Below are 11,836 nucleotides of genomic sequence, written 5' to 3' on the forward strand. Positions count from 1 at the left end.
ATAATAATAATAATAACTTTCTGATATATGTAAGGGTCTGGCTAGAGGAGGAACATATTCCAAACTCTAACTGTGATGGAAGCCGTCGTTCCACCAATTTTTATGCTCGAGCTTCTACAGGATAGGACTCTTTCGGTCCCCCTGTCTAACCCCACATTTCTACGTGTCGGGAAACACGGGCGCTAGATTACACGCCGGTTCGTGGTTCAACATTTCCTTACTATCAGAGTCATTCATCAAAGTACACATAAGTTCAAACAAGACTCCATGTTATCTATTTCACATTGCTATAAACTCCAAGTCAACATCCTCTTAAGAAAAAGTTAACATATTTGCGAATTCAACAATTAAGAGATTATCAATAAATAAAACTTCACAGATTATAACAAGGTTCTAAAGGCTATATAAGTTCTCTACAAGACTATACAAACTTATAAAACTAAAGGCAAATATTTCATAATATTTATTAAGGAATTTTCATCGATTAAACATGTAAATTAATTAAAAATTCATAATAACCAAAAAAAATATTCTAAAAATATATTAGAGGTTTAGAAGCTATATGAAGTTAGTTTTAGATCATAAAGTTAAAGAAAAACAAGCCTATGGATTCTAACTAAATTGTTTGGCCAACTTACCGATAAACCAACATAAAGTTATTAATGTCCTCAAATGTCCACGAAAATTTTTTTCAAGGGTCCTCATATGATTCTACTGTATATGGGAGTGTCTCATAAAAATTTTAAGTCCAAAATAGTCCATTTAGTATTTATTTCATATTTTATTATTGTTGGATTTATCGTTTTATTTAAAATTCACAAGGGTCCGTAGATGGTCATATAAAATTATCTAATAATCAAATTTCAAACTTGTTGTCCATATAAGAGTCTCATAAAAAATATAGCTCGAAATTACTTCATTTAGTAATTATTTCATATTTTTGCATTCTACATTTTATCGGTAAGTAGTAAAACACTTAGTAAAAATTCATAGAAAAATGCCAAAAGTTTATATTCTAGTCCAAACTTGTAGGAAACATAATAAGATGATTTTATAAATTGTTTTATCCATTAAGATTATATTTAACCCCTTATTATATATTAAAATATATTTTATTACATAAAATTTCATAAATAACCATTTTAATGAAATAACTTTAAGGAAATGAACCTAAATGATTTTTAAACTTTTTATCTACTATGGAGTTCATATTAAATACATTTCTAAAGTTACTAAGCTCACAAAAAATTTATTCATAACAAGAACTTCACAAAAACATCACAAAACACTGTTTTAAAGTGAAAATACACATAGTAAACCTATATCCATCATTAATATCATATAAATGAGAAAATTTCAAATTTATAATTTTTCTTTTGTGACTTAAAATTAATACCGATTTTAAAAAATAATCGCAATACTTGAAAATTTATAATATAAACATATGAATAACATTTCTAACATAATATATATAAAATATCATAAATTTTCAATTTATAACATGCATATACTTAAACTTATAATAAACACTTTTTCATACTTTAAGTCAACATGCAAGATATAAATTAAATCAATCTAACATATTGTCATATGTTTCACATACTAAAGTAAATATAGTATAAATGTCACATAGTAAGAAGGTTAAGAAGTGTGTACCATAAGCCACCAAGGATACAAGAGAAATAATAAGAAATAAGAACTTCAAAATAAGAGGAAATAAGCTTCAAGAATAATCTTCAAGGTTTCAAAAATAATAATCCAAGCTCCCAAAATAATAATACTAGAGCCTTATAAAAGTTGATGATTTTGGCTTAGGAAATGATAAAATTATTTTCTATCTTTGTCTCTAACCCTAATTATAAATTCCACATTCAACTTAAAGTCCAAATTTTTCACCATCATAAATCCTTTTTCGGCATGTCTTACTAAAATACTCATAACCTCTAGCTCCGAACTCCAAATTCAATGATTCAAGTGTCTAATTTCTCACAACTCCAAGAGCCATATTTCTTAAAAACAAAATATAGTGTTAAAATGAGTAGAAGATGGTCGAAAATCCACAAAACAAAAGGTGTTAGAAATTGGCTTACTCTTAGTTGTTCAAAATGTTTGAGGGCAAAACATAACCTTTCATGCTCCAATTGATGCAATTCTAGGGTCTAAAATGTGAGGAATTTTGTGTATAAGATCACTATAAGTTTTATTTATACATGCATGAAAAGAAAGATGGGTAAACACTTTAAATTGTGTCCATGTATACAGCTGACCAAAAAAGAACAACAAATTGTGAATGTTTGCTTGAGGATGAGGAATTTATAAAGATTGTATATGTGCGTGTGAGGTATCAATGGAAAGCTTAGGATGTCTTAAATATTATAGTATAAAAATATGAGGCACTTATTTAGAGAATTTGGAGAAAAAGGATGATTTGTTGAAGGTATATAAGCTGCCAGAAACTGTTGAGATGAAGGGGTAGAAAGATGGGGATGATACTCTCAATTCTGGAGGGATATAAGGTCGTGTAAGGTACCTATAGAAATCTTAGAGTGTTAGGAAAATTTTTAAAGTGGTAGCATTCAATTATGTAGGGTATAGCTTAGGTAAATTAGGATATCTTTCAGACTCTGTAAAACTGTCACTGAACTTGACCTTTGTACAAATCTATACTCTTTTCATTAATTATACCACAAGCTACCTCAATTTAAAGGTTTGGTATCTTCAATAACATGCATGTGGATGATATAATAAAAGATGAGGTTAAAATATACTATTTTTAAAATAATTTTAGAAGTAAGATAATAGTTTTGTGAAAAATTTTGAAATACTTGTTTTTAGGAAATAGTATACTTTTGTTTGAAAACAATATAAAACCATAACCAAAACTTGTTTTTTAAATACCAAATAACTATAATATCATTATACATAATATATTGTAATTAGATAAATATATTTTCTTTATATTCATATATAACTACTTTTATTAAATCTCTTAAAATAAGCTTTTGTTAACATAATTTATGAAATTATTTGCAAATAATATAAAGTTTTATCATAAGAAACCAAATTAATATGTATATCAAATCAACCAAGTTTAGAAGGAAATTAATGTTATTTTAGTAAATCAAATAAACTTTAATTAAACTAAATACATTGAAAATCTTTACTTTGGTATAATAATAACATTAAACAAAACAAGACTTGATTTATACAAACTCAAAAGTAAAAAAAAAAAATAAATTAAACTCTCATTACATTTGGCACTTAAGGATAAATAACTAGATAAGTTACTATTACTAATCCATACTCAAGACTACTTAAGCTAAGATTAAAAGAGGTTTAAAATTAGGCTATTATAAAACCAACCATCTATGCTATCTAAAGTTTAGTAGCAAGCGAGCACATATATCGGGATGCACAAATACTGGAGCTTTAGAACAATGAACTAAAATTCAGATTAGATCAGATGCAACGAATTAAACAACAAACTTTAACTCTAACAATAATACACATATACTCAATGATCAAGCAATTAAAACAGTGAACTAAAGTTAAATCACCAAACAATCGTATAGTAACTATGTTACACAAAAAAATCTTTAGTCACGATTGAGCCAAAAATACATAATCGTATAGTAACTATGTTACACAAAAAATTAACTATGACACAAATTTTTAAAATGTTCTTACTTTATAACACAGTATCCTTTTTTGTATTTATATTAACAAAACAAAATCAAACAAAAATCTTTCTCATCCTTCTTAATTTAAAATCCTTCTTATTTGATCATATATATATATATATATATATATATATATATATATATATATATATATATATATATATATATATATATATATATATATGAGGGATCCATTGAGAAGGGGTTGAAGATGAAAAGGGTAAGAAGGACTCTACACGCTTCATGTCACTAAAATAAAAAAAAATCTATGGTCACGATTGAGCCAAAAACTCATAATTGTAAAAGTAACTATGTTACACAGAAAGGTAACTATGAAATAATTTTTTAAATGTTCTTAATTTATAACATAGTATCCTATTTTGTATATATAATAACCAAACAAAAATCCTTATCACCCTTCTCATTTTAAAATCCTTCTTATTTGATCCGACATATATATATATATATATATATATATATATATATATATATATATATATATATATATATATATATATATATATATATATATATATAGGGTTGAGTTCAGGTGAGAACTAACCTTATATGAGAACCATGTAAACTAAAATCTAAGCCATTAGATCAAATCTGACGGCTGATAATGTAAGGCTTATTCATTAAGGGCATTTCGGGCATAAGAGACATTTCTTCATTCTGACTCTTCACCTTCGTTTGCCGTGCGATTTCTCTGCGATAATTGCTGCCATTTTGAATTTTTTTTGCTGCAAATTTTCATGAAAAATTGATTTCATTAAGCTGCAACTTCATCATCTTGCGATTTTCATTAACTTCTATCATCTTGCGATTTCATTAAGTTCGATTTCTGCAAATTTTCAGAGGCGATTTTCAGAGGCGATTTCATTAAGTTGCGATTTTCCTGAGGCGATTTTAGAGGGTTTTGGATTATGGTTAGTAAAAATTTGTCGTTAGTTTATGCTTAGTTTCATCCATTTTGCTGTATTCTCATCAATTTAAGATCTATTATACACTCCTATTGAAAATGTTTGTATCAATTTGAAACTGGTATTATGGTCTGCGATTTATGGTCTGTTATTCACCTACATTTAACTTGTATTATTGTAGAAATAATGTATAATAGTGTATTCTGGAAGTGCTTTCATTTTTGTTTTTGTTTTTGAATTTTGTATTCTGGAAGTGCTTTGAATTTTGTATTCTGGAAGTGCTTTGAATAAAGTAGAAATAATGTATAATAGTGTATTCTGGAAGTGCTTTCATTTTTGTTTTTGTTTTTGAATTTTGTATTCTGGAAGTGCTTTGAATTTTGTATTCTGGAAGTGCTTTGAATAAAGTAGAAATAATGTATAATAGTGTATTCTGGAAGTGCTTTCATTTTTGTTTTTGTTTTTGAATTTTGTATTCTGGAAGTGCTTTGAATTTTGTATTCTGGAAGTGCTTTGAATAAAGTAGAAATAATGTATAATAGTGTATTCTGGAAGTGCTTTGAATTTTTTTTGCTTATATTGTATGATTGCAAAGAATTGTGTTCCTTTTTCAATAAAAGGTGTTGCTTTTTGGTTAAATTTGTGTTACGGATTATGTTTTTGCTTATCCGTTTCTGAAATTCACCTTCTTTTTGCTGCGATAAATTGCAATTTTCAGAGGTGATAAATTGCTGTGATGCTTTAACCAAAAACATAATAATATAAGCAATTTATCACAGCAAAATTTATACACTCCTATTATGTTTTTGCCGCAAAATTTCAGAGGTGATATTTAGAGGCTATTTCATTAAGTTGCGATTTTCCTGAGGCAATTTCAGAGGGTTTTGGATTATAGTTAGTATAAATTTGTCGTTAGTTTATGCTTAGTTTCATCCATTTGCTGTATTCTCATCAATTTAAGGTCTATTATACACTCCTATTGGAAATGTTTGTATCAATTTGTAATTGGTATTATGGTCTGCAATTTATGGTCTGTAATTCACCTATATTTAACTTGTATTATTGTAGGAATAATGTATAATAGTGTATTATTGTAGTGCTTTCATTTTTGTGGTCTGTTTATAGTGCTTTGAATTTTGTTTTTGCTTAATTGTATGATTGTAAGAATAGTGTTCCTTTTTCAATAAAAGGTGTTGTTTTTTGGTTAAATTTGTGTTATGGATTATGTTTTAGGATGAAATTGAAGAAATTAGCAGCTCAACAGAACATATGGAATCCTTACTAAATGTGACATTTACAACCACTACTAACCTTGGTGATGCAAATTCTTCAAGTGAACTCATGGTAAGCCTCTATTTATCAATAATACGCAATAAAAGTATAAAATTGTTTGATACTTTCTATCTTAAACTCTGATGCTTTTTACAAAAAACTTTGATGCTTTTTTATAAAACTGTGATGTTTTTGTTTGTTTGATGCTTTCTACTTCAAACTGTGCTGCTTTTTACAAAAAACTTAGATGCTTTTTGTATAAAACATTGATGCTTTCTAAATCAAATCTGTGTTACATTTATTCAACACAAAATTCATTCGTTCTTTTCTTCAAATTCAACACGAAAACTATTTATCAATAATACGCAATAAAACTCATGATAACAATGCAAAAATTTTTGATTTTTAAACAAAATGTCTTACTTTTTACACAAAATCGTAAATGTCTTACTTTTTGCTTTAGGTTGCATTGCAAGATAATAATGATAAGGCTGGAACATCTATAACTGAGCATATGGAACCCTTACAAACTGTGACTTTTACAACCACTTCTAACCTTTGTGATAATGCAAATTCTTCAACTCAACTCATGGTAAGCCTTTATTTTATCAATAATACGCAGTAAAGTATATGCACAGTGTTACTTTTGGGTAGGAATTGTGATGATTTTTACACAAAATGTCTTACTTTTTGCTTTAGGTTGCAGTGCAAGATAATAATGATAAGGCTGGAACATCTTTAACTGAGCATATGGAACCCTTACAAACTGTGATTTTAACACCCACTTCTTTAAGTGAACATTTATATGTACGTTTATTTATGACGATAATAATACATTTGGTGTTAATTTGTGTTGGAAATGTGTTACTTTATGTTGAAAACGTGTTACTTTCTATTGAAAACAATGTTGCTGGTATTGTGTTTCAGGGTACACCTACTCATAACCTTAATCGTAAACAGTTCATCCCTCATTGTGAGAAAAATCTGATACCAGTACTGCATATGACTTTTGATTCATTAGAAGAAGGGGTGAAATTCTATGAAACATATGCTAAGGCTTGTGGTTTTGACATTAGATCAGGGACTAAGAAAGTCTATAAAGGTGTTGTTACATCTAAATACTATTTATGTAATAAACAAGGGATGAGGGAAGAGAAATTAGGTGCATTAAGAAGAAGGCTTGTAACTCGTGAAGATTGTTATGCTAAAATCGTTTTTCAAAGGACTAAAGAGGGTAAATATTGGGTTTTTAAGTTTATTGAAGCCCATAGCCACATTCTTGCCTCACCTATTTCTAGGCAACATTTAAAAGGGTCATCTAGTTTAAATAGTGGACAAAAAAGATACATTATGAACAATTTGAACTTGAATAAAGGTCCAACAAGTTCATATAGGATGTGGAAAGAACAAGTAGGAAGTTATTTGAAAGTAGGTGCTTCACTTGATAACTTTAAAAACTTTTATAGGGATTTAAAGTGTTTTATTAATGAATCTGATGGGCAAATGTTTGTTAAGAAGAAAGAAATTTCACCTAGTTTTTTTTTTGATTTTGAGGTTGATGATACTAAATCTCTATCGAAGGCAATTTGGGCTGATGGTATTAGTAGGAGAAACTATTCATTGTTTGGTGATTCGATATCTGTGGATGCTACTTATGGTACTAACAAGTATAATCAAATTTTTGTTCCTTTCACGGGTGTTGACCATCACAAAAAATGTGTTACTTTTGCTGTCGGTCTTATTAGTAGGGAAGATGTATCTTCTTATACTTGGTTATTTGAATCTTTTTTGAGGGCAGTGAATGGTAAACAACCAGATTCCATTATAACAGACCAAGATCCAGCCATAAAAATTGCTCTACCCAATGTTTTTGACAAGTCTGTTCATAAATTCTGTTGTTGGCATATAATGAAGAAACTAACTGATAAAGTTTCTATTGATTTACGTAATGATGATGAGTTTTTAAGAAGAATTAATAGACTTGTATATAATAGGGATAATGAGCCCCATGAATTTGAAGATCAGTGGTCAAAAATGATGTCGGATTATGAGCATGCTAATTTAAGAAATAATGACTGGTTGAATAGTATGTATGATATTAGAGAAATGTGGGTGCCCGCATATTTTAGAGATCTTTACATGGGTGGTTTGTTTAGAACAACATCTAGGTTTTGAAACAATTTTTTCAATTACTTTGTGAACAAATTTCTTACATTAGTTGAACTCCAAATGAGGTTTCAAAGTGCAATGGATGTTTAACGTTATATGATGCAAACACTAGATAGTAAATGCAAGTTATATTCTGCACCTTTGAAGACTCTTATCCCTCTTGAAAAACATGCTTCTAGTGTGTACACAGATGTTGTTTTTAAGGATTTTCAAGAACAAATTCTTAGCGCACGCGATGAGTGTGGTTTTGAAAAGAATTTCGTTAGAGATGGCAAGGATGTGTATCGTGTGGTACATTTCAACACTAGGACAATTTTTGAAGTTGTGTATGATGCACAAACATTGTATGTTGATTGCTGTTGTAAGTTATTCAAAAGAGTAGGAGTCTTATGTAAGCATGTATTATGGGTTTTGCATGCAAAAGGCGTTAAATATATACCAGAACCTTACATATTGAAAAGGTGGTCAAAAGATGCTAGTAAAACACCTGTCTATGATATTGATGGCACATTATTGGATGGTAATAATGCTATGGAATCTAGAAAAGGGGTTTTAGGAGATGTTTGGAATGAGGTACATCGATGCATTAGTTTGGCAGAAGATGATGAGGATGATTTGGTTGAACTTTTGCACAAAATGAAGTTGAATTTAGCTGAACTTTTAGCAAAAAAGAATCGTGGGCTTGAGAAGACAAAACGTCAAGAGTTAGAAAAGTTTTTGGGTTGTGAAGCTCCTAAAACAATTACAATTCAAAACCCTAAACAATCTTCAAACAAAGGCAAGAGGAAAGAAAAAGATCCAAAACAAAAGGATACTGAAGATGAAGAAGAGCAAAGGGTGACCAAGCAAAGACAATGTAAAAGTTGTGGCAAAGTTGCAGGTCACAATAGTCGTACGTGTCCACATAAGAAAAAATAAGTAAGTACAATATGATATAAAAAGTGTTACCTCTTGAATTTTATGTTGGTACTTTCTTTTGATAAATAGTGATACTACCGTTTCTGTTTTCCACATTTAGACATTTAACATATATATTTGTTCACTGAATCTTGCAGGTGACTTGTTTTATGAAATACAGTGGTAAATGATTGAATCTCTGCTTCAGAAGAACAATTATATTTGGGGTTGTGTAGCAGTTGCAAAGTGTAAACTAATTTATGATCGATTCTCTAGAGAAATAGTCTAATCATTAGTATTAGTAGTATGTAGATTACTTTCTGTTTATTTTAACATTAGTAGGTTGTATTTTATGAAGAGGATAATTGCCTTTAGACAAATATCTGTTTATTTTAACATTGTAATTGTTAGAATTAGTTATATGTAGACTAATTTATTTTTAATGTCATTATCATTCAAATTATCACAAATATTCTGTTGAAATTATCACAGTTTTTGTTGAAAGCATCACGATTTTATGTGGAAAGCATCACACGTTTATAAATGTAACACATGATATATGAAATGGTAGAAGATGATGTATTGAATGATACAGCTGTATTCATAAAATCTGTTGCTTCCAAAAAGCATCACATGATATATGAAATGGTAGAAGTAAATTTTTGTAATAATGAAAGAAATATATATAAACAAAAAAGAAATGTACAAATGCAGGAAGGTAGAATTCCATTCAGTGGCAAATAAACGATTACCAAAACACAGTATCACAAGTGGTACAAATTCTAGGGGATGAAGATCAGGCAGCCAGTTACTTAAGCAGATACAAATAAACTATTTGAAGTAGCAAAGTTTGAAGTATAAAGCATCATACAAAACATCACACGTCAACACATCATCACAATTTGATGATGTTTACATGAATATTGTTGAGATTATCATTCATAACATATATTTGTTGAATCATCATAGTTTCGTCATGGAATCAAAACACAAACTCAAATTTTCTTCTTTCCTCTCTTCTTGGCAATCAATTTCGGTGCTGGTGAAGGTGTTTTCTCAAGATCTGATATTCCCAGGTCAAAGCTTGGTAAGTCGATGTCAGCTGTTCGTCTTTTAACAACTCTTATCCTGTTCATAATCTCATCAATCTCCTCCATCACTTTTGGGTCTGAATACCATTGCGATAGTGTTGGAGAGTTTGATGATTGTCCGACATCTTGTGCTTGATTGCCTTTTGCTTTTAACTTCAACAGTCTCGATAGATGATGTTGAGTAACAATTTTCATGTTTCTCTTCATCTTGCTAACTTCCTCCATAAGCTCCTTAATAAAAAGAATATATTAACAAAAAACAGTTCAATTTAAACTTCTTATAAAAAACTGCTACTTTATAGTTTAAAATGTGCTACTGGTTGTTTTTATAAAAAATTAAATGTTAAAAATAATATTACTTACATCACCAGCTGTATCATGAATTTTTTGATCAGAAGATGCCAACAAGCCATCGGGAATAGGGATCTTGAGATACATCCCATTTTCTTCTAGCTCCACCTCATCATCATGCGATTTTTTTCTTAATTTCTTTGAAACTGGGTATGTGTCTCCATCGAAATCACCCAGTCCAAAGGATCTAGCCTTCAACTCAAGTTGTGCCCTTTTTTTCAAAGTCTCATAAGTCCAATGTTGGATTAAGGGCAACCTTGATGATGGAAAAATACCTAGAGAGCTAACTCGATGGTAAAAGCAAATTTCTAATATGGCTAGACATGAAGGAATATTTTTCAAATTTTTTGTTTGGCATCTCTCCAAGCCATTTCTAAACCTATCAAACACTAAACCACACCAGTTAAGATTTTTTATCTCCTTAACATCAACTAATGGTTTAAGCAAACTATGATCAACAGTTCGGTGTGAATTGGGAGCCAAAAATGTGATAAAAGCATACATTACAAAAAACCTTTTAAAATCATCGCCTCCATTAGTTAAGTCCAACAACATTTTGGAAAGTAGTTGTTCAGCAGATATATCCTTAGTCCCAACACAATCAAGTTTTTGTTGCCACTCCTCAAATAAATCATACTCAGAAATATCTTCATTTGAATTAGTTTGTTTGATAACATCATTAACAGTTAACGGCAAGCCAAAAATATCGCAGACATCATACTCAGTTATAGTGTACTTGCAGTTTTGATTGACTATGAAAACTGAAGTACTGACATCGTATTGGTTGATAAAGTACTTAGCCATACCATGATAAGACATCTTAATTCTCAACAAAAGCAATCCTTTAAAACCAATTTCTTTCACAATAGTCCTTTGATTATCATTCAATTTATCACACAAAGAAACCATTTGAGAAGGAGATGAGAGCATATGAAGTTGACCTTCTCTCCTGTAACCCATCAAAATTGTATATTCATAATTGTTGTAGAAAGCATCACAATTTTATGTAGAAAGCATCACAGTTTTACTCAAAAAAAGCATCTACATCTATAACTTACTTCTTTTTTGGAATTGTTGTAGAAGAAACGATTTGTACACTTTCTCGTTTAGTTATTGCTAATCGAGGTTCTTCTTCCATTCCCCCAGCAACAACTACTTGAACTCTAAAAACATAAAATGAAGTATTAAGAAAAGCATCTACATCACATTCGTTCTGATAGACATCACAATTTTTTATAAAAAGCATCACATTCTATAAATGAAGCAACAGTTTTTTTTGTTGAAAAGCATCACATTGTATTAAGAAAAGCATCACATTTAAAAACAAACATAAAACTTACTGTTTCTTTTTGGAAGCAACAGATTTTTTTGTTTTCGGGAAAGGTTGTTCCTCTTCATGATTTTCTTCTACTTTTGCAGCTACTTCAACACTGAAGCATCACAATTTTATGAA

The 11,836-nt window shown here is 29.5% G+C and overlaps 2 protein-coding genes across 4 annotated transcripts in view; one reads left to right on the forward strand and one right to left on the reverse strand.

Moving 5' to 3' along the window:
* Positions 1 to 8,140: 8,140 nt before the first annotated feature.
* On the forward strand, positions 8,141 to 9,685 carry LOC130805439 (protein FAR1-RELATED SEQUENCE 1-like). The gene is made up of 2 exons (XM_057670213.1): positions 8,141 to 8,924; positions 9,513 to 9,685. The coding sequence occupies exons 1-2, from the start codon at positions 8,141 to 8,143 to the stop codon at positions 9,683 to 9,685; spliced, it is 957 nt and encodes a 318-aa protein (XP_057526196.1).
* A 64-nt stretch (positions 9,686 to 9,749) lies between these two features.
* LOC130802384 (uncharacterized) overlaps positions 9,750 to 11,836 on the reverse strand; it is a 3,877-nt gene continuing 1,790 nt past the window's right edge. For 2 of the 3 annotated variants that reach the window (XM_057666386.1, XM_057666375.1), the window contains exons 3-6: positions 11,724 to 11,813; positions 11,442 to 11,546; positions 10,396 to 11,332; positions 9,750 to 10,263 (exon numbers count right to left, since the gene is read on the reverse strand). In XM_057666386.1, the coding sequence (XP_057522369.1) occupies positions 9,937 to 10,263; positions 10,396 to 11,332; positions 11,442 to 11,521 (1,344 nt within the window). In that variant the 5' untranslated portion in view covers positions 11,522 to 11,546; positions 11,724 to 11,813 and the 3' untranslated portion in view covers positions 9,750 to 9,936. The remainder of the gene's footprint in view (positions 10,264 to 10,395; positions 11,333 to 11,441; positions 11,547 to 11,723; positions 11,814 to 11,836) is intronic. The other variant, XM_057666395.1, reaches the window with a different exon arrangement.

The sequence above is a fragment of the Amaranthus tricolor genome, chromosome 2 (genome assembly GCF_026212465.1).
Source record: "Amaranthus tricolor cultivar Red isolate AtriRed21 chromosome 2, ASM2621246v1, whole genome shotgun sequence".
Taxonomy (NCBI): Eukaryota; Viridiplantae; Streptophyta; class Magnoliopsida; order Caryophyllales; family Amaranthaceae; genus Amaranthus; species Amaranthus tricolor.